General features: G+C 43.5%; 2 protein-coding genes across 5 annotated transcripts in view; one reads left to right on the forward strand and one right to left on the reverse strand.

Moving 5' to 3' along the window:
* Window positions 1–1,816: 1,816 nt before the first annotated feature.
* Window positions 1,817–27,928, reverse strand: part of tasp1 (taspase, threonine aspartase, 1) — a 43,799-nt gene continuing 17,687 nt past the window's right edge. For all 4 annotated transcript variants that reach the window (XM_085182511.1, XM_085182512.1, XM_085182509.1 and 1 more), the window contains 3 exons: window positions 25,900–26,007; window positions 24,576–24,649; window positions 1,817–17,643 (listed from right to left, as the gene is read on the reverse strand). In XM_085182511.1, the coding sequence (XP_085038637.1) occupies window positions 17,551–17,643; window positions 24,576–24,649; window positions 25,900–26,007 (275 nt within the window). In that variant the 3' untranslated portion in view covers window positions 1,817–17,550. The remainder of the gene's footprint in view (window positions 17,644–24,575; window positions 24,650–25,899; window positions 26,008–27,928) is intronic.
* ism1 (isthmin 1) lies at window positions 2,426–12,581 on the forward strand. The gene is made up of 6 exons (XM_085182507.1): window positions 2,426–2,563; window positions 7,604–7,819; window positions 8,646–8,910; window positions 10,418–10,561; window positions 10,701–10,790; window positions 11,096–12,581. Exons 1-6 carry the CDS (start codon window positions 2,426–2,428, stop codon window positions 11,611–11,613), a joined length of 1,371 nt encoding a protein of 456 aa, XP_085038633.1. The 3' UTR covers window positions 11,614–12,581.

The following is a 27,928-nucleotide window of genomic DNA, read 5'->3' on the forward strand; positions in this document are numbered from 1 at the left end:
TAACTGCCTTCAGCTTCAGCAGAAGTGGCAAATGGTCTGCGCTGGCATTCAAAACATCTGTGCAGCCAGACTACTGGTGGCAAGGCCCCAGAGACCTGCCTGCCTGCCTGCACCAGCCTCTTTTGAACTGCAGATCCAAATACACTGCACTTATTGGAATGGCATGTAGCTGCTATTCTGAAGAGGGATCCTCTGCTACGCCTTTGATGTCCACCACTGTGTCCAAAGCAGGCAAGCCATTCTTACCGCTCTCTGTTTTCCATTTAGACCGAGATTTTTCTATTCTAAAAAAGAGAGCGAGAGATCTGAAGTGAAACAGGACAGAACTTGCATGCTTTGGACAGCTATGCTTCTCCTGGGCTAAGAAAGACTGAAGCCTGGAGTAGAGCTGGGCTGGGCTGGAAACTACTGATATAAGGGAAAATAATGAAAAAGGTCAAGGTTGGGGCAATAATGCAGAAGACGGCTGAAAGCATTTATTGTGTTTTAAACCCAACTCAGCCTCATCAGATATTCATGGGGTTCTATACATGATGTCAGGGGTACTCTATTAAATATTTAAATTGTTGGACTTTTCAAGCACCTGCTCTTTATTTCCTAACGTTGGTCATTAGATTTATTTGGAATGACCATGTTGCGTTCTGGTGCAAACGGGCATCAGGAGACTCTGCAGCTACACCAGTAGAGGTAAACTCAGGGCTTCAGTTCACCAGACCTGTGGATTTTCTCACTCATCGCTATCCTACACCAAGATCCCAGATTACGCATGCACAGAAATAAAGCGTCCTTCTCCTGCGGGTTAAATTGTGCCACGAAAACCAATGTCAGGATGATTCCGGGCTTATTTTAGCTGTTACGACGCTTACAAATCATTTATGACCGCTAGGTAATAGGATCTTGTTAGTCGTTGTCTGGTGACAGATGACACGGAAAGCGTGGTCTTTTCCGGGCCAAGTGGATCAAGCAGAGCTGTCACCCACGTTAAAGCAGCGAGCGGCCCTGCTTGGTGCATAATTTGACACAGCGGCCTGTCCTTTGAAGCGGACAATAAATAGTCTCACAACAGCTAATCACATTATGCACCATTTGTCCTGCTTAAGTGAGATGTTACAACACCTTCTCCACAATCTGAGACGTGGCTGCTGCTGCTGTTGCTGCACACACGCCAACATGTGCAGACCTCCTGCAGAGCCGCTTCGGGTGTCTACCTCTGCGCTGCGAGGCGCTTGCGTATACCACTGAGCCTCCCAGGACCACCGTGGATACTTAAAGTCTCCATTGTCCAAACATAGTGGGGGGTTTTCCTGCTTGTCTGATTTGATAATAAATTATGTCATATTAATTAATTTCACATATCAAACATGCTCCTTTAAGAAAATGTAACTTATAAAATTTACTTTTGTTTTAAATATTTTGATAAGGTGACCAGAGGGCACTTTTGGAAATCGCCTGCAGCGGAAAGCAGGTGTTTCAGTTTTCACCTTTCTCAGGAATGCTGTGGACGTGAAAAGCTCCACCGGATTTCAGTTTTGCGAGGACTGGTTCAGAGGGACGAAAGAGTTAACCGGGGGAGGGCGCCTGCACGGGGGCGTTTGGTATAAAACCACCTCAAGAGCGCACAACAAGTACAGCGTGTGTCGGTAGTGTGATATGGTTTCTCTCCACCAGCGGCCTACGACTCGTTAAGAGACGCACGCGAGCCCGAGTCTTCCGTTTCTGCGGGGCCCGCAGTCCCGCGCGATGGATGCGCGCTGTTTATGAAGCAGACACAACTCCGTCGACAAGTTTGAACAGTGAAGAGCTACTTTTTTTAAACTACCTGCACTTTCCTTTATTCCCTCCAAAGTTAGGGCTCACCGGAGAATGCGCCGGTTAACGCGGAGTGCGCACATGACGAGAAATGCGTAAAGCGGCTGAGGTGGAAGTTGGAGAAACTGAAGCATGAGGCTCAGCGTGTGGGGGAGACACGGGGCTGCAAGTTTCCCGAGCTCGGAGAAAGAAAAGCGTTAATGCTGCACGCTGGATCGGCCCTGCAGGATTCGCTGCACCGCACTGATTGGCACATCAGCGTTGGCTCACCGCGTTTGTCTTCAGATCAAACTTTGTGAACCTTCAGTGAGAGGGACAACCTTCACGCAGGACAATACAAACATCTGCAGAGAAAAAGCACTGGATCCAAACTAAAAACTCTTTCTCTCTCTCTCTCTCAACTATTTTTGCTGCCCCACCTCCGCTCCGTTTCCCTTCATTCTTTGTTATTTTTTATTTTTATTTTTTTGCAATTGTGATTCCCGAAGTGGCTTCGAAGTGGTGTTGCGGCTCCTCGTCCCCGGCGGATCCGGAGATTGGAGTCTCTGCACCGGGAGGAGGCGGAGTCGGAGCTCCGACCACACCGCGGGCTCCAAAGAGCGGTCGCGTCAAGAGGATGGTGCGACTGGCGGCGGAACTGCTCTTGCTCCTGGGACTTCTTCTCCTTACCTTGCACATCACGGTGCTGCGGAGCAATCCGCTTCCCCAAGGGAATGTAACTGTGAGCCTGGATCAGAGCACAGCGCTTACAGAGGTGAGTGGGGGAAATCTGTGAGTAGCCTCGTCGCTGTTTTTTGTTTAGTTTAGTTTAGTTTAGTTTTTCCATAAGGAGACATCTTCAGGGAAATTTGACACTAAATTTGGGAAATCTGGGGGGTGTCCGCTCGCAGATGGTTCTGATCAAATGTTCATATGAGTACGCAGCCCAGGTAAAACAAACCTTTGTCCTGGGGGGGTTTGTCCTGTGAGTGAATGGAGATTGACATACGCACGGGATGTCCCCCGGGGATCTGTGGTGAGCCAGCCGAGGGGTAGAAGATGAGGCAGGGTCAGAGATCAGTGCCCCACACCAGACACACCTCCCTGTTGTCGGGGATTTAAATGCTAGCTGCAGGCACTCCTCTGTCATCACGGGCTCATCACTGTCATCCAGGCCAACACTTGATAAGGCAGAGGGGTCAGAGCTGAAGCCCTAAAGGTGCCCACTTCCTGCCCTGGGTGTGTTTGCAGGAAAGTCATGACATTTACCCGCTTCAGGTCAAACCTTAAACTTCACTTTTTAAATCTGATCCTGCGTTTTTACACCTATTAGTGTAAGCAAGACTGTAAAGTTTGGAAATCTCAAGACACTATGGTCAAAAGACAGTTTTGCTAAAAGCTTGTGGTCCACCACAGAAGGTGTCCCAACAAAAGTTCACTGGAGGAGACATTTGTCAACACGACAGCACTTAAGGCAGGTTTAATGGTTTTAACTGGCCATTTTAACATAAAGCATAAAGCGCACAGTCTCCAGCAGAGCCCCAAATCCTGACCTGCGGGTTAAGACGGGTCTGGGATCAACAGGCTTTTTTAGAGAGTGTTAAGCATCCTTCAGCTGCTTTTTGATGTATATTTAGCGTGCTACTGAAATACTTTGTTCTTCTCCTGGTGATAAATGGGTATTTATGCCTACTGGAATGGTATCCCTGTGTAAATGCTTTAATGGGGCTTAGGGGAAATGAATGGAAAGAATTTTTACTTCACCAGATCACTGCCATCGTTGTGACACCCGCGTATATGCCAAACAAGCCCGTGTTGTGTGGGATATAAGGCCATGCAAAGCTGAGGAAATATTCCAGGAATTTATTGAATATTTGTCACATGGCCAAATGCTGGATCGGATGAGGAGTAGCAGGGAGTTTCTCCAGCTGAATCGCAGTAAAAATAAATAAATAAACTTCATTCATGCCAACTTATATCCCAGCTTCAGGATCCCGTTTGACATTCGTCCAGATTTACAAGGGAGAACGTGGCCTGTGACGAAGAAGCCAGACGAACCTTCAGGTTTCTTTTTTGTAAATTTTCTTTGCTCACGAATGCTGCGACTAACTGCAGATACGCTTCACTGACCCTCCACTGAAGACCGTGATGTCATCTTTCAGCCGTGCTTGTCACAGCCCAAGGGGTGTATTGTCATCCCGAGGTGTCATATTTAAAGTGCCATTCACAGAAGAACAATTGGCAGGATGGAGCTCCATGCACCTGAAGTGGAAAGAGAAAACTCTTTTGTCTGAGGCCTATTATGATCGCTGGAGCAGGAAGGCCTCTGTGGCTGCGGGAAATTAGTTAAATTAAAAAATGAAAATGCATGCAGTCAGATTTTATGAAATTGTGCTTTTCTTTTCAAGAGGTCCTCCATGGCTTGTATCTTCACAGTTTCTTCATGTAAGCAAACATTTGGGTACGCCATGTGACTAGGGAAAGGATGATTTTCTCTTCCACCTACAGAAGCATAGTGTTGAAAAGCATCTGGCACAATGTGGACGGCCTTCATTTCCTGCCAGCTTCCCAGGGGGAAGGACCCCTGAGTTGCTCCCAATTGAAAATAGAGTCATGCCCCTTTAAGCAGCCCTCACAAAGTGAAAAAGGGGGAAGCGGGAAAAGAAGAAGAGATACTGTGAGGATGTAAAGGGGGTGGCTTGTGTGTGCAAGTGTTCATTAATGGCTTTTTTTGGGGTGGGGTGGTGGTGGGGGCATCCTGGGAGGCCCCCCAGACGAACCAAAGACTTGTGTGTCACTTTTGATCTTCAAATTAAAGCATTTTACTTTGTCGAGGCGGATCTCAGATGAGTGATCGGGAACACTGCTGATTTTTTTTAACATTCAAATGAGTTTTTTCTGTGTACTGTTACTGTATGAGAGCAAAGTTAGACGTAGAAAAAAAGCACATTCCTGGAGTGGCAAGTAGGGGAAAAAACATAAAATCAATAATTTGGGGGTGTAACATTTCATGACTTGTCCTTCAACACTGCCGAGCTCATAACACGGAAATCTAGAGCGACAAAAAGCAGCTTATATTGGTGACCGATGATGTCAGAATGCTGTTCACATGCTAGCTCAATAGTAGTCAGAAAACCATCATCTCTGCTCGTGGCACCAAGGAAAGCGAGAAGCCAGCTGTTCAAAGGCAAAAGGAAAGCATGAAACATGAATTATTAAGTCAAGCTGACGGCTGCAACTCTGTTTGGGAGGACGAAAAAGTAATTGTTTCTTTGGTCTTTGGTGGCAGAGAGAGAAACGATAAGACCAAGTGATTTGTAAATAACAGGGATGTTGAAGTGAAGTATCTACAGGCTGGGAATTCCACGTTTTTAACTTCTGTATGTGATCCTAGCTCAGATTTTAATCTACTGCAGGTCTACCACATGTACAGAGATGCAATTTTCCATCACAGCAAAGCAAAAAGTCTCCTTCCATTTTCTGTGACATTTGAGCAACAATCGTTAAATAATCTAGTCTGGAAACTATCTTTAAGCTGGCTCTTACTGCACATGGATACAGTGGAAAATTTACTGCATACAATTTGATAGTAAATGACTGCTTTTATTTTTAGTGCAGCACAATAGTTCACATTTATTTCAGTTTGAAATGGAAAAAAGTTCTGTAATATTGTGCTTTTCCCCCCCTTGTTTGCAATATAATTAATGTTTAAGCCATAGATTAGGTGGAATTAGTGCTGATAAACTACCAATATTTGCCTATTAGCTGCCAAACTCTGTGTTTACAATCGAGTTGCAGCTCAGCAAGCTTCAACACTGAGCAGCAGTGACTCCAGCATAATGGAGAACATGTTAAAGATTGACTGTAAAGTATTCATATTTGTGTCAAGACTAGATAGTAAGTCTGTAAATACCCATAATATGAAACAACAGAAGATTCTGATATGACTAGATGGCATAATTGAGGAATAATCTCTTTGTAAACACTGCGACTGGGTTTTCATGGTTAAAAAAAAAAGATTTCTACCTCCATGCTTTCTTTTGCAAGACAAACACGTGGGGAAAAGTCATTTTTCTGCTTTGATTAATCGTCTTAGAGTCTTTGGACAAGTTTCCATAAACAATGAGTTGTAGGGAAACGGCAAAAAAGTAACTTTTTGTAGCATTTGTATAAAAAAAGAGGCGGCCTCCCAGATAAGATCAACCACACCTGTTTAATTTGTTTACAGATGTGTGCTTGCATTTACACAGTGGACTGAAGCTGTGAGTGTTGCATTCAGGGCTGCCCCCCCCCCCCCCCCTCGTCCCCTCCTCCTCCTCCCTCAGCGGGGCTCAATTACAGCCACTGAAATCTGAAGACTGGGAACTTGAAAGGCAGGGTTATCACATGGGCATCTCAAAGTCCAAGTACTTGTGATACATCCAAAGAGAGCCCTGTGATGTTCGCATAAAGGGTCGATAGCCGACGCTGCTGGAATGATGTTTTCCAGTACTGAGCTCTCTGCCGTAATTGGCTGGTTGTGAAGACGTCTGTGGTTTTTAGCTGGAATCTCCTTTTTCAGAATGTCAAATTTTACAATTGTGGACATAAATTGTCCTTAAAAACTTGTCATATGTAAGTTATAACCTTTTTTGTGTGTGTGTGGTTCGAAGCAACAATTTAGATGCATCTGCTCTTCTTTCTCAAAGTTCTGGCCAGCGGTATAATCGTTGTAATTAAAGCAATCGCTCAAATTAAGAGATGGGATTTGAACGTTTTAAAATTCTTTGAAATCCATTATCACATTATCTCCATCTGGTTTTGAACTAAGGAACGCAGTGCTCAGTGGATGTGGAAGTCTTTCTGTGCAGCCGCCTCGCTTGAATACAAGTTACATTTATAATCCTTCCTCCCTTGCTGTGCCGTTCCATTTACAGCGCCTATATTGCCCCGGAGTGCACCTTGGCTGGACACAAACAGCTCCACTGGGGGCTTTTATACCCACCACAATGTGGCTAAGCTGACACTTTGTCTGTGACTGGCCACCGCAACCGTACAGCGCCGCTGCCATATTCTCAGGCTTCAGCCTGGCCACAAAAACACTAGGCAGGAAGAAACGGGACGTGAAAAAAGAAAACAAGGAGCGTGATTGATGGCTTTTTTTGATCTTATTTTCTGCCTCCCCACAACGGGGATGATTGCCGACTGCTTACGGCTGTCCAATTGCTCCTTCTGTGCATACCTGATAGGGGACAAACGCCTCAAGTGTCCTTCTGGGATGAATTTACAACACTCCTGTCAGTGCACCAAATGTTTTTCTGCCTACAAGATGGCAGATGTAATTATTTTTGCAATGTTTGCTTAGGTTTCTCTGTGTTGCCCCAAAGCAGGAAAACCATAGGTCCTACATGGCTCTTTTCTCCCAGCCACCATCAGCACATGCTATATATGTCTACGTTATATTTCTATGGTAAAGCAGAAGTATACTCTGTCAGTTAAAAATGGAAAAATATACAGTCTGGCTGTGACATTGGCTCTGAATGCAAGTTCTTGACAGATTATATTTTGGTTTAAGCAGGCAGACACACAGAATGTTTATTCCAGTGGCTCCTTCTTTCTGGGCTCCCAGTAGTCCACTGTCTGCAGGATTTATGACAGAGGTCATGGTTGAGTGAACCTCTGTCAACACGAGAGCTCAATCTTAATGTTGCTGAGTGTGCAAACCCTGGATTTCTTACATATAGAGCTATTTAGTTTTTACAGCCAAACCAAACCAATTAGATTTTTTTTTAAAGTGATGACAAATTAACATTGCCCTCCTTTCTGTCTTCAACAGAACAACATAAATGCAAAAAGCAGCTCCTCAGCCCAGCTGGCCCCTCAAGACCGACGGTCTGGTCCAGAACACCGACTGGCCCATCGGCCTGCAACCCTCCCCTGGGCACAGGGCGGCAGCGTACACAAGGACGGCCCCGGCGCTTTCCTCCTAGATCTGCACAACTTCCCCGACCTCTCCAAAGCTGACATCAATGGACAGAATCCCAACATTCAGGTAAACCCACGTGTCTCCCCATCTGCCAGCATGCTTTGCCGCTTTTTGCCGCTTAAGACGAGACTACTCAAGCACACAGGACAGGAAGATCAAACAGGAAGAAGGAGGATAGTTTGGCACACGTCGTTAACCCCCTTCTGTCGCCTTTCCTCCTTCCTTTTGCCTCCCTTGTCCCTTTTCACACTTCCTGGCTCGCAGCAAAGCTGAAGAGACACGGTGAAGTCTCATGTCGATCATAATGACAGCTGAAAAGCAGATGCTAACCGGCAATGCTTCGCTGCTAACCCGTGTGATGGGAGACAGACAGCAGCTTATGTAAATGTGCGGCAGACCCTTGCCCATAAGTCCCTCAGTGATGCAGATGGTCGAGTAACCGCTGCCATGTTTAAATCATTCTCCTGTCTAATCTAGCAAGGGGGTCTTTCCATTTCTGAGGGCATCGCTGCCAGATCTGAGCACGAACAAAGTGTATTAACATCTCAAGATGTGGGAAGAGAGCAGAGCAACCAATTGAGCAAGGGCGTGAGGCTATGGAAGAAAGGGGGTCGGGTGGGGGGGTGTCTTTGATCCTGAGATTCATCTGGCTTTCATGGTCTGGAGGAGGCTGAATCGCCCTTTGAACTTTGTGTTTAGGTGGAGAGAGCCCGAGAGGTGGGAGGGTGACTGCGGGGCAGGGGTAGAGTTCCCCCCTCATCTGGGAGGCACATGTGTGAGGACAGAAAACAGGGAGTGGGTAACTCTGTGTGTCGGGGTACCAGAAAGTGCCACCATCGATAGTTCAATTCTTCAATTCTTACTGACTTTGAGTCGACTTCTCTTGATGCAGGTGACCATTGAAGTGGTGGATGGACTAGAGGGCCATGAACCAGAGAAAGGCCTCCGAAAGGAAACCAAGCCCAACTGGGCTTCGCCAAACTGGAGAAACTGGTGGCCTCACACTTCGTCATCGTCCTCTTCCTCCTCATCGTCTTCCGCCACTCATCAAACAGAGGAGAATGAGCGCTCTTATGGGAGCAACACAGACGACAGCAACTTCCTCAGGCCACCGGCAGATTGGGACAGGAGGGGAAGCAAAGCTCAAACGGAATATGGTGAGGATTACAGTGTGTGCGTGCTTACAGGGAAATTTACGCACGCTGCACAATATTTGGCCGCGTCTTATTCGAGCACCGGTCCTCGGCGTCTCCACACATGGCCGTCGTCTGACGTGGAATCTGTAATTTGCAGATTTGCTGATTTAAGCTGTCACCATAATAAGTGCAGTCATCCCAGGCGAGCCTTTGGGAGCCCTTGATTGAAGCCTTTAACACTCTTTTATGAGATGGATTCCTCTGTGTTGTGGAGCTCGCTATGTGACACGGTTTAAACGCCTCGCTACATCAAAGTTCGGGAGCAGGAGCCGGGCCAGAGGCGCCGTTAAAGTCGCCACACCGTCCTCGCGAGACTCTCCCAAAGTAACCCCACAGATAAATCTGCCGGTGAAGAATTTACGCTCGCTGTCAGGCAGTATGCGTCCGGCCCGTGTTGTAGCATGCCCAAACCAACATGGTTGAACAGGAATGCGTGTGCTGTGGAAAATCTCATTTTATTCACTTGCACTACAGTGATTAGGCTGCCAGAGATATAATGCTTTTTGTTTTTTTGTAAAACCAAAGCCCACGTTTAATGTTTCTGGCTTATCGCTGTGGTCAGATCTCATTCGTCGGTCATTTCATACCACACAAATGGACGAGGGAATATTTTATCATCATTACTGTCTCGGCTTTAAACTTTATAAGCATAATTGTGGACAGGCAGTGAGGATCATCCACTCAATCGTCCCATCTGTGGTCTCAGCACAGGTTATTATCTATTTTTTTCCTTGATTTTTGGTTAGTGTTGGCACCCAGCTCTGTAATATGCTTTAAAAGGGGAGAAAGGGCAGCAGTAGAAGAAGCCTATCTGGCCTGTATTCATACAAAAAAAGCTCATAATGAGGGGCAGATGGCAGGGGGGGCCTATAGGAAGGTTGGAACCAAGCCAGAAATACTTCCACCTCAAAATGCCCACATTAATTCTTCTCATCAACGGAGTATGGCCTTTAAGATGCGCGTGTGCACGTGTGCGGTACAGCCATGGTGGTAGAGGAGTGAGGTGGTCGTAGAGCCTTATGTAACTGTTTCCATGTATGTGCATAACGGCGATGGGCTCAATGATAATTGAACTTAAACAATAATTTCTTCCCATTTCACTTCCCATTTTCAAACGAATATATCACAGACAGAGCAGCTCAGTGGCATCCGGTGCTTCTGTGCCTGGGATGCTCAGGTAGCAAAGAAAACGTTGATTTTTAAATTGTCTCCTGGATGCACAGAAGCTTTGTTGGAATTTCCAAAATGCTTTAACTGGCTTGCGGAAATTGCACTTTGACACAATAATTTTGCATTAGCGCAGAGAGCACGTGTATGTGGATAGATGAGCATATGTTGTATGTGCTTTGAGGAGCACACTACCCCCTCACTTGCCCGTATCCAAAACTGCCCAGGCTAGACTGATGTAAGTTCAGCATATGGCCTGCAACAGGGCTGAGGATCTTTCTTTCTTTCTCTCTGATCCAAGACTACATGGATGGAGAGGGGGACTGGAGTAGCTGGTCAGCGTGCAGTGTCACTTGTGGAAACGGAAACCAGAAGAGAACGAGGTCATGCGGTTATGCCTGCACAGCCACCGAGTCCAGAACTTGCGACATGCCTAACTGCCCAGGTAAAATCTTATCAATAGCAGACACTATTCACTAAAGACATTATTCATAGTAAGGACACATGGTATGTATGTCCATGTGTTGATTTAGTGGTCTTTAATCTTTTGATCCAGCTTTCACTGTACTTTCATCTCTCTGAAGGTATTGAAGATGCCTTCAGGACGGCAGCTACTGAAGTGAGCCTGTTAGCTGGAACAGATGAGTTCAATGCCACAGAGCTCTTTGGAGTTGGTAAGATTTTTGCCTCCTCATGTGTTACTCCACACTATCCTTCATTCAGATGTTCTTACTCTATCAAAGGCATTTTCTTCCATCTGGCAGCGGTGCTCCTGCACACTCTCAGCATTCCTCATGCTCGCGCTGTGCTCCATTACTGTGCAACAGGACAGGAAGAGCGCAGCATGCAGCTGCCCACTCCCTCTTTGCTTTCTTTTCTTACTAAACTCAGCAAGCACACCTTGATTTTAAACATCTCACTTCTGATTTCATCCTCTGCAGTTGGAGAGTGTTATAAATTGTGTCCTGATTTCTTCCAGACACAGACAGTTGTGAGCGCTGGATGAACTGCAAGAGTGATTTCTTGAAGAAATACATGACTAAGGTGGCAAACGACCTTCCCAGCTGCCCTTGCTCTTACCCGACCGAGGTGGCTTACAGCACGGCGGACGTATACGACGCCCCCACGCGCAGAAATTTCCGCTGGAAAGACGCCAGCGGTCCCAAAGAGAAGCTGGAGATCTACAAGCCCACGGCTCGTTACTGCATCCGCTCCATGCTGACCCTTGAATCCACCACACTGGCTGCGCAGCACTGCTGCTACGACGACAACATGAAGCTCATCACCCGCGGCAAAGGAGCCGGCACACCCAATCTAATCAGCACCGAGTTCTCTGCTGACCTTCACTACAAGGTGGACATCCTGCCTTGGATCATCTGCAAAGGTGACTGGAGCCGCTACAACCAGGCAAGGCCACCAAACAATGGGCAGACGTGTCCAGAAAACCCTCAGGATGAGGACTACTACAAACAGTTTGAAGAGGCAAGGGAATTCTAGCCCGCAAAAACACTGCCCATATATCCAGCTAAACCTCAGAAATGGCGCTGAAACCCTTTTTAATTCTCTTTTAGGTCAATTAACACATGAACGTTTAGGCTCTGAGGACAGACATACTGCTCTTATTGAACCACAAAGAATTCTAACAGAGTCAAAACCTGTTTTTTTGTTCGTTTTTTCTCACAAGGAACTTCTCTCAACATCATCACAACCAGGCGTGAGATATCACGTCTTTTTTATTTGATTCTTTTTTAATTTGGTTTTTACACTTTTAATAAATGAAAATGAAATTTTGTCAGTAATTATGTTGCCAATTGTAACTCGAGATTTGGTTACTAAAGGGAGGACTGACTTCATATTCTTAAAAGGGAAAACTGTCATTGTAGAACTGTTATTGTTATCGTGCCCGTGTCGATTGTGTGCGTGTGAGGCTCGTTCGGATCAGAGAGACCTGTGGTAATAGAATAACGACACCTCCCTCAGGAATGTGTTACCCAGTTTCCCTTAACTTTGTCATTCACAGTTATCCAGGTTTTTTTGTACACTTGATTGTTTATTTAGCATGCACATGTTTTCATTTTCATTCATTTCCCCCCCCCCCCCCCCCCCCCCCCTCGTAATTTAACCGTGTGTCTCTGAGGCAGATCTTCATTGTAAAGCCTGCATTATTTTTGTAAAGTATTTATTAAGTCGTAGCCGAGTTTAAGTCGAGCGTCTGTGGCCAAAGTTGAGATTCCTCTCTGGCTCATGCTTCGCCATCAGGGTGCGTATCCATGTCTCAAGTTAGGGTTAAATAGAGCAGAAAGAATGTGTGAACTGTACGCGACAATGTTTCTTTTTTGTTATTTTGAGATATAAATCTATAAATAAAATTTTTTAAAGCCAGTGAATGTGTAAGATGATAGAAAATTGAAATTTCAAGCCATATCACACAGTCCTAAGAGTTCTCCCCTGGCATCAGCGAAAAAGCATCTTTAGCCGATCACAAGACTTTAATTAGTTCTATCCAGTGTGGCTGTCGGGACAGGCTTTTTGATGGGATTGTGATATTTCTTCAGAGGGCGAGGAGAATGCAAATTCTTTGTCTTTGGCATGTATCCTCACATTCCTGAGTAATTTCTCAGTGTACACACGCACACAGACACACACACTCGGTGCTGCATCTCTGCAGCTGAGACCCCTGACCGTTGCCTTTCCACTGAATGCTGCAGTCATTGTCACACAGAGAAAGCCATTCATGGTGCCCTCATTCCTGCAGTTTTGTGTGCAGCACAGCTGGCTGGGTGTAGGGCTTGTCTTTATAATGCAGCAGGCCCCAGCATGTTCCACACCCCTCAGGCACAACTCGCAAACGCCTAGTTTTTTTTTCTTCTCCCACAATTCGTAGAAATTTTCTCTGCATGCCTTTTTTGTCTTGTTTTTCCTCAAACATTATGATCAGCAGCTCACCTTCGAATTCTCACTGCAAATTACATTCCATTTAAATGTAGATATTCTTCCCCTGTTCGCCTTTCCTCCTCCTGAGCGGTTTAAGGCTAAGATTACAGTAACCTGCATGGATCGTTATCTTTAGCAGCAGGTCTACTGAACAGGCCACGAAGATCAAAGCGGGGTGTTCGTCTTTATTTTGAACCATTAGTGCCAAGCTCAAATTGATGACATACCTCCAACCCCACCTTAACCCAGTATCTCTTCTCCAGACAGGCTCCACGTGTCTCCAGAGCAGGCGATTACTCGCACACCCGACTCATTTTTCATCTCTCGTTTTGTCTCCCCTCCCCCGCGAACACAAGGCACAATTTTGCCCCGTCTTCTCGAGCCCGCGTAGAAGATTGAGTGTTGTGAGAGTAACTGGCATGAAAATGTGCTGACCGTAGGGTGTCAGCGAGGCCTCGCTTTTGTGTTACTATTTCCACGAGTCTACTCTGGTATGCTTCAAAGGACGCAAAGCACCATATTAGTGGTATATTGTCAAGGATCCGAAAGGGCTCATTAAGCATCACCAAGATATGATTGTTGGGATTTTGTCTCTATTTTTGTTATGAGAAGGAAATCACGTCCAATGTACTTAAACAATTTTAGACCAAGTTTGACAGGGTCGGCTCTGGGAGTTCTCAGCAAACTGCGGGAGTAAAAAACAAAAAAGAAAGAAAGAAGAAAGCAGTGGAAACTTGGATGTGTTCATGTAGTACATCAAGATAAGCTTTAGGTGTTCTGCTGTGGGGTTTTTTCCTAGAAATGGTTCACATTAAGACAAGTTCAGGTGGTTTGTTTGCCATGCTTTGGGAGTTAAAGAGCCAGGTTTTATGGTGGCAATTGGGCATCTCTTTGTTTTGTGGTGTGGTGCAGATGTGGTGGGGCCATTTTTAGCCTCTCTCTTTCTCTCCCTCACTTTCCTTCACTCGCCGCCTTAGCTCTGCTACTTTATGGGTGGTGTAGCACAATGCAGGAAGTGTCTGGGCCACAATACCACAGGGCTCTAATTGCACGGCAAACTTAATTAAAAGGTTAGTCTTTCGTCTTCTAATCTGGAATAGCTGACCTGGATCAGGAGTTTGCTTATCTAGCAGCCACCTTCCAACCCCAACCTTCGCCAGCAATGCTCCGCTTGTAACACAGGACGGGCCGTTGGCACTCTGCCCCGTCACAGGCTCTCATCTGTGGCACAGCGACACAGGAGGGAGTGGGTCATGGGGGCATAGCGGTGTAAGTGCCTGCTCGTACAGCTGAACAAACAGGTCGAGCAGATATGGAACTTCTGAGAAGGCACGGTGCCTTGCTCAATCCCTGCTGCGATGACATTGCTGAGAGGGCATGATCCTTGGCTATAGCATCTGAGGCAGAACGATGACAGAGCAACTTCCTGAACACACGTTTTGTGACACCTGCTCTTGTCTCGTTCCCTCTATAGGTCAAAAGTAAATCCACATGCACGTGTCCATCCCACAGACAGCTTCCACAAAACATACATGGAGTACGGTGTTCCAGTTACAGAGATGACACTGGAAGTGCCTTAAAGACATACAAGCTCTGTACTGGCAAAGTCTGGTCCACTTGAAGATCTGCTGGTTTGATCACAACTTTGCAGACCTGATTTTTTAAGAGATGCACAATTTAAACAAACAAACAAAAAATTATATGAGACAATAAATACATTTTAAAAAAAAACAGCAAACGCAGAGTATTTGAAAAAGGCAGAGTTCATTTTAAATCCATCGGATCTTTACAAAGAAATAATAATAATGCAAGTACTACACACAACATCTTTGAAATCAATATAGGAAACAAGGGAAATAAAAGCTGTGAGGTCTCAGTGAGTAAAACTATTGCAGAACTACTGAAACTGTGGCTCGTTTCTAAGGGAGCCACGTGCACTGCCTGGTTTCAACCCCCTCTGTGAATACGTGTTGATGTTAGACACTGGCACAAAGTAGCAAAAGCGGTGTCGACGGGATGGTGTCCCTGAGGTGGTGAAGGAGGGGAGTCAGCATGAGCACGGAAGCTGCAAGGCCATGACTCACTGTGACAGCACCGCTTGGCATGTGAGGACAGCAAGCCAGACAGGCAAGGCTGCTGCCTTTGATCTTTATTTGCTCCACCGTCTGTTTTGCATTTAAGAGCCTTGCTGAGCGCGAGGCACTGGATACACCTTGAATGGCTCAGGATCACGGTCCACTTTTTAAAGACCCAGGATCCTTTTTCAAAGCTAAGGGGATTCAGGACGAAGAGGGATGATGTTTGAAGGCGAAGGTTTGGAGCTGAATGGGGCAGAGGGTCTCCCGGCAACACAGATTAGCTTTGATGAAAAGGGGGGCGCTCTGTAATAACACATGATCGAGCTGACGGACAATGTCGGGAGGGTGGGTGGGGGGAAAGGTAACACGTGTCCATTTGGATGGACTCTCGAGATGAAACCCAGGGTGAGGCAAGTGTGGAATAAAAACAAACACGCACAGCACCTCCCAAAGCAACCTCGCCATCCAACTCCTGCATATTATTCCACTTCACCAACATCTAATGACTGTAACGTGTTCCATGTGATTGGAAAACTGGCTGGGAAGCATTCCACAAGCAGGCACGGTGCACTGACAGGGAGGCATTTCTGCCTTCAAACAACAAATATATATTTATCTTCTTGAGCAGCTCTATTGCACATTCCTCCTAGACACTACAGTGACCACAATCCAGAGCGAGGGCTAGCACTTTGACGAGCCCTGCCCCGGAGCCTGATACAAATCACATAAATAGCTTCGCTCTCCAATCAGAGGCTCGAAATGTTTATTTATGAGGGATCAAAACAATACAACTTAAGAAGAAAACACATTTTGAGAAACATTTAAAATGGAAAATTTCAACACCTTCACGAACACAGATTTCTTTTCTTCTTCTACTTTTTCTTTCCTCCTCCTGCAGATTTTCTGTTCCCATTTCTTTCCAGCATGTAATTTATTCTCAGACTATACATTTTTGGGAGTCCACACTTTAGATTATATTTATTCTGTCTGCGAGGGCTTACACAAACTGCTCTCCAAATAGCAGTGAGCGTCTTATTTCGGGAAAAAGGTACGGCTGGGAGAATACGCCTCATGCTGTGGAGTTTAAAAGGACTCAAAGACAGACGCGGATACGTAGCAACATACATTTTATTTTACCTTCTGAGCACTTTAGAAAGCGGTGCACGTATGATTTACATAGCTTATACCATTTTATATTAGTTGCATTTTTTCAAGTAAACAATAAACAAGCTATACCGTGCTTTTGCTGGGACTGAAAGTCTGAGCAAAGAAAAAAAGAAAAAAAGCAAAACCAGAGAAACCAAATATCCCAACAAAAGTTTCAATTCAGACAATTATTCTTTTCAAGTACAATTCTCGACAGCACCATTTCACGGGCTTGATGCATACATTAGTTTTTAACTGTACTTTGTTTTAGCAAGAAAATACACGTCTCTGTCACTGGGACTGTACAAATATAAACTGTGATTTCTATATGATGACTAACAGTCCTGTTTGGCGCTTGGGTCAAATGTTGCTGCCTGAGCACTATATATAGATATATATGTATATATAAGCATCACTCTGGAAGTGCATAGCTTCCTGCTTCTTGAGCATTTCTGCACATCAGAGAAAAGAAAGTGGCTTATTGTGGATTTTGCACATGCAGTATCTAAGTATTCACATTTAAAAAACAAAAATAAAGCAAAGCAAAGTCTATGGCTGAAACGGTTAGAAAGTTCATCAAAGATCCACATGATGCTACATTAAACAATACGCTGGAGGATTAATAAGAACATGTGTGTACGAGTATGCGTGGAAGTTGTACGTGGAAAACTAAGTAGGCTTTGTGTCCAACCCTTGCAGCTTTAAATCTTCATTCCTCCTTCATTCCAACCTCGAGTCGCAGGCATTCCACTCGGTGCAATCTGACATCTTTTTAACATTGAAAAGTATTTTAAAAATGCAACAAGGTTTTGCATTTGAAATTCCTAAAAGTTTGAAAATAGTCACATCTGTTCAGTAATATAAAATAATATGAATATCCACCCTGTTTTGCCAAAAAAACAAAATTATAGCTTATATACAAAAGGAAAGAAGCCACTTTTAGTTGAAAAACAGTAACAAAGAAAAGAACATAAAACGGCGCATCAAGGCAATGGTGCATCAAGTCTAGTCCAGGTGACACTGGAGAGCTCGGGGATAAATTGGCATAGAGTACATGCTGGAGGCAGACAGTGGCAAAGGGAAGTCCTGTAAGTGCACTAAGTAGAAGCCAACACTCCTCCCTCCTTCCTGGACACCTGTTTAAACAGCGAAACCTTATTACTTCTGGCATCACAAAGGCCGTGGGGAGGTGAGGGTGGTGTGTGTGTGTGAGGGTGGATGGAAGAGTTTATATTGGAGTATTGCTGAAGAAGCCCAGAAGGAAGGAAAACACGCTTCACTCCACTACACCCATCAGCCGACACACCCCTCCCTCGATGGCCAAAGACTGTCCAGGAACTGTCCCAGGTGGCAATCTGGATATGTGTGTCTGCAGGCAGCAAAAGAAAACATTCACACAATGAGAAAAAGAAAAAGTCAAGAAAAAGGCAGATCTATATGGAGAAAAAGAAATGCTGATAGAATTTTGATTTCTTAGATTCCTGTACAATCATCAAAGTTCAGTTCAATTGGCACCAGAGAACAACATAAGTTTTTTCAGGGCACTTTACAAACTAAGGTCTTCTAATACCGGTTTCAGAGAAAAGCCCAACAATTTCCTCTGAGCCAGTATTTGGTGATTGTGGCTTAGCGCCGAGCTTAACTACTGCATCCCACTCAGTGAACTCCAAATCCAACACCAGCACCCAAACCCATTACGCCTGATGCTGCACAGCTCCCGGAGATTAGCGGCACAACCAAACCACACAACCACAACGACGTTTTTAACTGCTTGGTGGGTAAACAGAAATGTTGAGAAAGTATCTACGTAAGAAGCTACTTTTGGATCATTCAAGGTGTCCCTACAGCAGATAGCTCCGCGTGTTTGATGTGACAGATCTTCACGCTGGATGCCCCTTCCCGACACAATCCCAAAAGGAATTCGTGTCTCCTCCTGGGATCAAACCAAGGATCTTTCCCTTTTTAGGCAAATGTGTAAACCGCTACATGAAAGGACACATCTAAGTAGAAGTTAGAAAAAATAAATACAATGCAATCAGAGGGAGCAAAAACACACACTACTACTGTGCCATCATGCATTTTTACCTTTGAAGTCCAAAGGTGCCAAGTCGGTGTTTGCAGAGACACAGAGTAAACGGAGAAAGAGAACAAACTGCTGGTGTTTTCTTTTTTGAGTTTCTTTTCTTTCGTTTGAGCAAACACTGAAAAGAAGTAAGAAGAGGAGGGAAGGGGCAAACACAGCTGTGAAGACGGGAGTGATACTTCCACTGGGGGATCAAAGGTGACCGACACTCCCTGCGCCAATAATGGCTGTCATGCTCCTTCCTCTCTTCCCACAGAGGGTAACGCTGGCTCTAGCCTTAGGGGAATAATACATCCACTTATTTACCGGGGCACTGAACTGGCCTGACATCTCTCTTTCAGTTCCAGGACTCTACTGGTCTTTTTCTGTGTAGCCAGTGACTATGGCCCAGAGCACCCTGAGGGCAACTGTCACTTCAATGGGACAACAGCCAGACAAGGCCACGCACACATGGTAACACTCTGAGGGGCCCATTCTGCCTCCAGTACACGTTTCTGGACTCATCTTCTTCCCTTCATTTTCCGAGGACAAGGTTAAGGAAGGCCCTAATTTAAATGGTTTTGAGTGAAGGTCTGTAGTGAGTTATAATAAACTAATGTTGACAAGCTAAATGTTTTCCTTCAGATGTTTGCATGCCAAGGAGAAAAAAACAAGTCTTTACCTCACTGACTATACAGCTCAAACTGTGCGCAGTTACCTGCAAGCTTTCTCAATGCATATATCCGTGCATGTGTCTGACAATGATCTTGTGCCCTGCTCCCACTCCGATTCAAATTCGTGCCACATATTAAGATCTTAATTTTGCTTTTAGCTGACAGAAAGGACAGCGCGACTTAGTCAGCAGGAAGAGTTAAAGGCTCAGTAAACCAAACAAGTGAGTAATGACAGCACTGCAGGGCCAAGAGCACTGCATGTGTTTTACATGAACTGGGACAAAGTAGCGAGGATGCTTCAGGCTCAGAAATCACACAACAGATGTCCTGACACTTTGGTGGCACAAGTCGGACAAATAATGCTGCAGCCTTATGTGCAAACAATAAAAAGCTCACTCATATTTAAAAGGTCTCTCTCTATCTGGAGGAATAATCAAAAACCAAAAAGGTATAAATATTAGTTTTAAAAAAAGGAGGTATGAATGAAAAAACATACACTACAACCTGCGAAGTGCGGAGAAACAACTGCAAACAGAAATACTGTAAATAAACAACCGTTCCACCTCGATGTTTGGTTAAATGCTTAACGGTTTATGGACTGGTACTTCAACTGCTTATTAATGCAAATACCCAATCAGCCAATCACATGGCATGCAGACATGGTCAAGGCGACCTGTTGAAATTCAAATTGAGCAGCAGAATGTTGAAGCAACGTGGTTTAAGTGACTTTGAATGTGCCATGTTTGCTGGTGCCAGACGGCCTGGCCTGCATTTCAGAAACTGCTGATGTGCTTGGATTTTCCCACATAGTTATCTCTAGTGTTGTCAGAGAATGGTCTGAAAAAGAGAAAACATCGCGTGAGCAGCAGTTCTTTGGGTAAAAAGGTCTTGTCGATGTCAGAAGCGAATAGTCAAACTGCTTCAAGCTGACCTAAGGCAACAGTAACTCAAATAACCACAACCAATGTATGCAGAAGAGCATCTTTGACTGCTGAACCTTGAAGCAAATGGGCTATAACAGCACAAGGCCACACTCGATGTCAATGCAATTAGCTAGGAACAGGAAACCAGGGCTAGAGATCACATGGGCTCACAAAAATGGAACAATAGAAGATTGAAAAAATGCTCTCTGATGAAAAATGTCCGGCATCTCGTTGAATCTACGCCACGAGGTCCTTTTGCCTTCAGACTTTTCATTGGCAAAAGTAGCCAATGAAGTGGACGGGGAGTGTATACAGGCCTTTTCCAAACTTAGTGACTACCATCAGCTGAAAAAATACTCCTTATCACCTTGATAATAACTTATTTTAGTCTGCAGCAGTAATTTGACTCACAAGAACAAAAACAATACATTCTTTTAGCTATTATGCTCATTAATACAAATGCTAAGACTCAAACCTTGTCGCTGTGCTAGTCAATATCAGTGACCAATTCACTTGACAGCAACCGGTGATAACCAGTTTAATTAAAAACAGGAACTTGTAACACCATCTGTTGGCGATCCCCAACATAACTTGTCTTCCAGTTTAGTTTGCAATGATTCCTTGATGCAAAACCCAGGCTTGCAAAAAGCAGCACAAACTAAATATAAAAGCCAGACAGGTTAAAAGTAAAGCAATGAGATGTAGAATTATGTGACAGCGGGGCAGGACAGACAGAAAGAAAATGACAGCATGCAAACCTACAGTGAGCCTCCTGTCAGTTCATTACCCTGTGACTAAAGCGACCACATGACAGGACTACGACTGAGTTAAAATATCACATGAAAAACACATTTCCATTGTATCTGTCAGAGAAAAACAACATTCTTTGGAGATATGAATGTGTTTAGGAGTGAGGAGAAGCCACTCATTAACACCACAGCATAGACCAAAGGGTAAATTTAGCTCTATGACTACGCTGTTGTTTTTCTCTTGTGGTTTCCACATTCTTTGAAAATATAAAAATAAATAACAAAAACAATCATATGCTATTTATTCTCCCTGCAAAATGGATAATAAAAACAGCATGTAACATAAGAAAAGACGTCTGTCGTGTAATACACAAAGCAGACAATAACCATAAGGCCTGAGTTGCACGCCATTTGATTGTGTCTGGCCTTAAAAATCTTTATAGTGGTAATGATGTCCACAAGGAGGAAACCGAGCCATATTCGCTGTGTTGTGGATCCTTTACTTCTCTTTCATCTGTCCAATCATGACAATCATCGTATAACAATGGTCCGTTTCAGAAGTACCGCCACTGGCTCGTCCGTGCAGTTTTGTGTGTTTCTGTAAAACACAGCTTGATGTTCTGATGTCTATCCAATGCAAACAAAGGTGAGTGTTTGAATAAAACCAGATGCTCTCACTCTTCTGCACCGCTGCCATTTCACAGTCTAACGTCTAAAAGATTAGGACGCAGACTCGACTTTCCTTAGAAACAACATCTGACTGAGAAGAAAGAAAAACCGGAGCAGAGTTTCCAGCAGTGTCAAACAATCTGGCTTGAGATTTCTTTTGACTGGCCTGCAGCAATTCAATCTAGATATTGCTCGGTCATAAAAATACATGCATGTAAATCTCACTAAAACACTGTAAAAGAATAGAAATCCAACCTGACCTCTGGCCTAAATACTCCTGCTCAGCTCTTTCATGTTCTTATCATGGAAAAGCAGCGGTAGATGGACTCTGGGTGGTTTGAAATGCCCAGCGAATAGGAATGGGAGGAATGTCTGCTGAACAGCAGCTGAGCCAGTGTATGGCTGTGACTCTTTATGCTTAGAAAACCAAATGCACAGAAAATTGGCTTAAACTCAGAAATGTTAGGCCAGCCGACTAAAATAGAATCAAAATATTACTCCATACAACTGATTTTCTTTATAACAGATTTACAGCAACACAGTCAGCCAAATCTTCACTGGAGGCACTCATTCCCTGTTACTTACTCTGCTCCTGGTGCTAAAGAGCAAGATTTAGACTCTAAGACTAAGGCTTTGCATTATACTTGCTTCCCCTAGCCAATTTTATTTGAAAATGCCATTACTATGCAGATAACGCCCTACTGTATTTATCTATGAAGTCAAATGCTACAAATACATTAGTTAAAGTACGGGCAACTCTTAAAGGCATAAAGACCTGAATGATGTTTAATTTTCTGCTTCTAAATTCAGACAAAAGTTATCAGACTTGGCCTTCTAACCTGGTTCTTAATTCTTGATAGCTTGACCTTAGCCTTCCATATTAGTGTGAGGCGCTTTGGAGCATTTTTGATGAGGATATATCCTATAACAGTCCCATTAAACAAATACACTGGACTGCCTTCCTCCATCTGCTCTCTACTGCTAAAATTAGAAACATCCTGTTCGGTCCAAAGGTTTAAAATTCTAAACTGGACTACTGTAATGCATTATTAGGCAAAAGTACTCAGCAGGACGTGAAAAGGAAATCATATTTCTCCCATATTAGCTTCTCTCAATTGGCTCCTTGATAAATCCAAAATACTATTAAAATTAAAAACTTTCTTCTTACAAAGTAAGACCTAAACTGAACTGAATACTCCCTCTCAAGATGACTTATGTCCCCCAAACTCATAGCCTATTCTCTTCTGCTTCCTGCCTGTTAGCCAGAATTTCATCACAGGTCTGCCGTAAAGACACGCAGGTGGCACTTCCTGTGCCTCCATACTCTACAGACCACAGGAGACACGACTGGAGCCTGGCAGCATTAAAGTGCTCCTCTTTGGCTCTGTTCTCAGTAGGCATAAAGGACAGGATAGCCACATTGCTCTGGTATGCAGATGGTCAGGCACAGAGACACATCATAACTTCAGTTTCACAACAACAAGCTACTCAGTCTCTGTTAGAGCAGTGTGAGATTTGGTGGAGCAGCTGTCTTCTTGGCTGCACTCTCCAATATCACTGTATCACCAATCGCCCCACAAGAGGAAGTGGATACCCTCCCCCAAGAGACCCAGAAACCACTACTGACAGATGATATTTCTGGATCTCCACCCACTGAGCACAAGCACTTTACAAAGAACATTTTTGCATGCATATCTCAATGGAGTGATGCTTGGTGACTTCACCACAGTAGATTTTAAAGCTACTTGAGTGCTTCTTTGGGACCCAGACCCTAGACGTTTCTGCTGTTTAGATTAAAGGGTAGCCTACAAATGCTCTTCCCGAGCACTCTGCACTACTTCGAACTCTGTCAACAGAGAAGCTTGAGCTAAAGGGGCAAAAAGAAAATGTGTGGAACAGTAAAAGACCACCACATTTGAATCCTGCTTTAATGACGCTAGTTGTCTTGGGAATCAAATTCTTCTCTATTATCTGGTTAATATCAAAAAATATTTTGCTTCAGTAGTCACATGATGATTTAATGCCTCCTACCTGTCACTGACATTAAAAAAAATAGCAGCAGATGGATTTTGATGTTGTACTTTATTTATGGCTGAATCATTCACAAATGATTATGGAACTGACATTTTGCTGTAGCAGCAATAAACCCACCCCACATGTTAACTTTATGTGAGTGTGTGGGGTGGAGGGAGAGCGGGCGGAGGAGTGCAAATTGAACATAATAAAGCAAACAAAACAGAGTTACAAACAGGGACTTTATGTTCACTGTCCTCTGCTTACCTCTCTCTATTGGCACTGCCATGACAGGACAGCGTGCACACTCACATTCCATCCCAGAGCCCCATGCACAGAGCACATCTGACAAATATGCAGATTGATACTGATATCCCCAGTGGCGCATGACTTTCTGTAAACTTTATGGTACTTTAAGACCAGGTAGTGGCCACAGAGAGAGGGTGATGAGAGAGGCAGACCACGAGAGAGAGAAAGAAAGAGAAAGAGAGAGAGAGAAAGAGAGGGTGGAAAAGACGGGTGAGTGAGGTGGAGCCAGGGGACACAGGACAAACACTTTGAAATCTGAACCAGACTTCAACAACAGTGCCCTCTCTTCATACAGAGTGACAAAGATACATTTGCCAAACAAATCAGTGCGAGCTGAGACTCCACTTAGAGCCAGGAGACCAGGCCACTAGCCCCTACTGCTTAAGAAACCACAGCATTTATGTAAAACAATATCTTAAAAACGCTCAGAGATGCCTTTTTTAAATATCATTCTACGACAGCAGACATAAAAGTGACATTTATTACCCAGTATACCATATCAATACACAATGCACCACACTGCAAAAAAAAGAAAAGAAAAAGTTTTTTGTTTTTCATAAAAAATTAAATAAAAAGTGCTCGGCTAAAATACTAAAATATGCTTCATTTCATTCACTCAACTCATAAAGCACTGGGCCCTCTTGAGGGAGGAGGATGGACCCATGTGGCTCCTGTGTGGTGAACGTGGGCAAAAGTTCCCGCCACAATGCACAGGACCGAAGCATATTCCATAAACTACCAAAAAATCTTTGAACTGAAAGTTAAAAAAGGAGACAAGCTGTTTTAAAGCCAGCTTTAAGCCTTTGGCATTGCTCCAAGATGCAACCATTGTAAGCTCACTTTAAGACTGTATTTAATTATAATATGTTTCAGTTTAGTTGGTTGGCTAATTCAAATCTCACCTTTGCTTTGCTATCTTGGGCAGACATGTAGCCAACACACATGCTCTCTGTGGTGTGACTCCACAGGAACTCCACTGTAAATAAAGACAGATACAGGTTACAAACACCAAGTCTTCATACACAAATATCCGTACACAGATTTAGCAGCCGGAGCAAAGGTTTGATAGAAACAGGAAACCATACAGAACGAAAGGTTCGATTTCCTAAAGCGAACAGAGATGAGTAATCCTGCCGAAGAAGAACATCCGGCGAGTGAGCCGGTGGACTTAACACCGAACATGCCCATTACAATGAAAATATATGACTGGCAGTTGTGACATAATTGCATAGAATAGCAGAACTTGAGAGGTGAAATGTAAACTCAATTACTGCGCTAAAAGGATGTGGTCGACATGATGTTTATTCATGTAAATCAACAGCAATCTGTGGTAGGTGACACAGCACAAAAGCTGCGCTACGTACACAACATCAAAACGGGGTCTGTCGATTGAAAATATTTTATTATCCATGCAGACTTAATGTTTTATGTTGCACTCCATGATTTGGAGTTAAAACAAAAGATTTATGAAAACATAAAGAGCCCAAACTTTGAACTGGACACAATGAGCACTGAGGTCAACTCCATAATAGTAGAAATCCAGAAAGTAGGATCATTCTCCTAAGCTCTGCGCAGAGAAACCAAATCTATCAATACAATCAGTTGTCAGTATTCAGAAGGCCTCCACTTCTCTGAAAATTAGTGGTTGATTCCATAGTGGGAGGTCTCTGCTTAAATCTGAGATGAAGGGTGTGAAACCAAAGCCTGATTGTGCAAGTTAAAACACAGACCACCTGCCAGGAAAGCCACAGTGCCTTCTCTTCTGTCTTAACATCTCACTAATAAATCAAGGAGTCACCCTATGTCTGTGATTTTCTTCACATTTCTCGACAACACTTCATCCTAACCACTTCACTCTTGGTGGGTGCACTGCAAGGAACCCAAAGAATTGCAGTGTCGAGTTTGAAGTCTGGATCAAAGTTGTCTTTGTCTAGTTTTTGTACTTTCATAACTACTGCAGTCAAGTGCAGCATTTAGGGAACAGCTGTAAATTAAATTCCAGCTACCAATCAAAAAAATGTAATGTAAATTTCTGTAATGATGTTGTCGCAGGCACGGAGGAGATGGACTGGACACCAGTGTTGCTACCGTCTGCTTGGATTTAAAGTTTTTATATATGGCTCACGAACCATCTGATGTTGGCAGCTGCCACGAAAAGAGACGACTTTTGTCTGTTTAACTATTTTATTAGCAACCTGTCAAGTCTTGAAATTATTAACATCTTACCCAGTATACCCTGAAAATTTTGAGACGGTTGAGCCTCCACACATCTGCAACATCGCAAGACAATTACTCCCCCCAAAACACGATCTTCACTGGCCAGAATGGGTGAACCTGGACACAGAAGAAAAACAACACATTTAAGATGGTTAAAAATGGCATATGTTTAAAAAAAGGAAAACAAAGGTTCTTGTTAATCAATAATGTTTCATACTTTTTTAGTTTTCCAACCCTAAAACATAAAACCAAGCATAGCATGACATAATTACGCAATACACAACCTTTGATGTACGAGCAACAAAACTTTCCAATCCAATTCTCTCCCTTTATATCCAAATTATACAAATTGAAATAATTACAATAGTTTTATCAGGATTTAACCCAAAAATAGTGAATAACAGGTAGTGTCATTTTAACTCTACATACTGTATGTGCTGCTATAACACAAGGTTTCATTTTAAGATCTAAATAATGCTCAAATATGTTTCAGCTGACTTTAATAACGCATAAAGAAAGGGCCGTTCTTGCTCCCTGACTAAATTCCAGGAGAGACAAACTTCAATGAGGTGTTGTGTATACAGAAAAACTTGGACGCGGCCATTAGCCTAGCGCAATAAAAGAAGAAAGGGCTCGGTTTGGAAAAAAACAATCTATAAACAGCTATAGCATGACTTGAAATGTCTCAACACAGCAATGAGCAAAGGAAAACAGGACTATTTGGTGCAACTGATATAAATATTGTTGTGTCTGCATACCATTGTTCTTTTGTTGCATTTCACTCAGATTTTGGTTCCATGTCGTAATGTTCCTTTCACTCTATAAAACACTATGTGTGTGTGTGTGTGTGTGTGTGTGTGTAGCTTGGACAGCGTTCACACACAAAAACAGATATTTGTTCTACATTTTCAAAAAGACAAAATATTCCATGAAAAACTCCATTATTTAGCCTGCAGCAAGAATTTAACAATAAATAAACAGAAATGAACATTTTTGAAATATCACCCCATTTGATATGTACTTGGCAGGTGTGTCTATGGCACTACAATCTTTTATTAGCATTAAACAAAAATATATTTTTTAAGTGTTTAAAAGTGTTTTATTCTGTAGACCAGCGGACCGGTACCGGTCCAGGGCCTGGGGGTTGGGGACCGCTGCTATAGACTGAATCACCTGACATTGCCATGTTCTATCTATGGTTTTGTGCAAACGTTTTGAGCCACCATCATGTTTTAAATATGGCTGTAAAACACAAAACTCACTCTCCTTTTTCTGACACTTCATACATTGAACCAGAAATGTAACATTTCATAAGATCTGTTATCACTGATTTTCAGTTTTTCTCCATTAAGAATGGCTTCTTGACAACCACCCTTCCACTGAGACGATTTCTGATGAGGCTTTGGTGAACAGTAGATGGATCAGCTGTTAGTCAGATGTAACCCTCAGGTCCTGTGTCAGGTCTGTGCTGGATTTTTTTCCTGTTTCTTACTTTCAGATGCTGTTCATTTGCTATAGATACTGTTTTTTTTAGTCCTTCCACTTCTTTTGTCTTTCTTTTCACTTTTCTTTTGTAACCCACTTGACGAGTTTCATCAAAATTAACGGCACACTGCACACCACGCTGAGATATGCCATGGTTTGGTTATATAACTCTTTGGAAATTACCCTTTTGGTACAAAAAAAACTTTTTTTATGCCTGTTAAACTGTGTTAGATTTGGGATTTTGCATCTATTCAACTAAAGAAATGGGAACAAATGATGTGTTTTTGCCCAAAAATACTATTTAAAATTGCTCATCCCTTAATAACTTCCGTGGCTTAACAAACAAACAAAACATTCCTCTGAAAATGGTCACATACAAGAACGAAGAGAGTGAAAAATCAAGATCTTAACCTTAACCAGGCAACATTTAAAAACTGCAAAAAAAATGCAAATCAAAATCAAACCGCAGTGTCCAGGGCGAAAGTCCTGTTTGATCCATTTATTCAACAGGAACATGAGTTTGTCAGTCTTTATACTCATTGTCCCACTGCTG

This window comes from Neolamprologus multifasciatus, chromosome 13 (genome assembly GCF_963576455.1).
Source record: "Neolamprologus multifasciatus chromosome 13, fNeoMul1.2, whole genome shotgun sequence".
Taxonomy (NCBI): domain Eukaryota; kingdom Metazoa; phylum Chordata; class Actinopteri; order Cichliformes; family Cichlidae; genus Neolamprologus; species Neolamprologus multifasciatus.

Coding starts and splice junctions, on each gene's coding strand:
- ism1 (XM_085182507.1), top strand. CDS start 2,426: ATGGTGCGACTGGCGGCGGAACTGCTCTTGCTCCTGGGACTTCTTCTC. Junction 7,820..8,645: donor GACAGAATCCCAACATTCAG/GTAAACCCACGT, acceptor CTCTTGATGCAG/GTGACCATTGAAGTGGTGGA. Junction 10,562..10,700: donor CGACATGCCTAACTGCCCAG/GTAAAATCTTAT, acceptor ATCTCTCTGAAG/GTATTGAAGATGCCTTCAGG.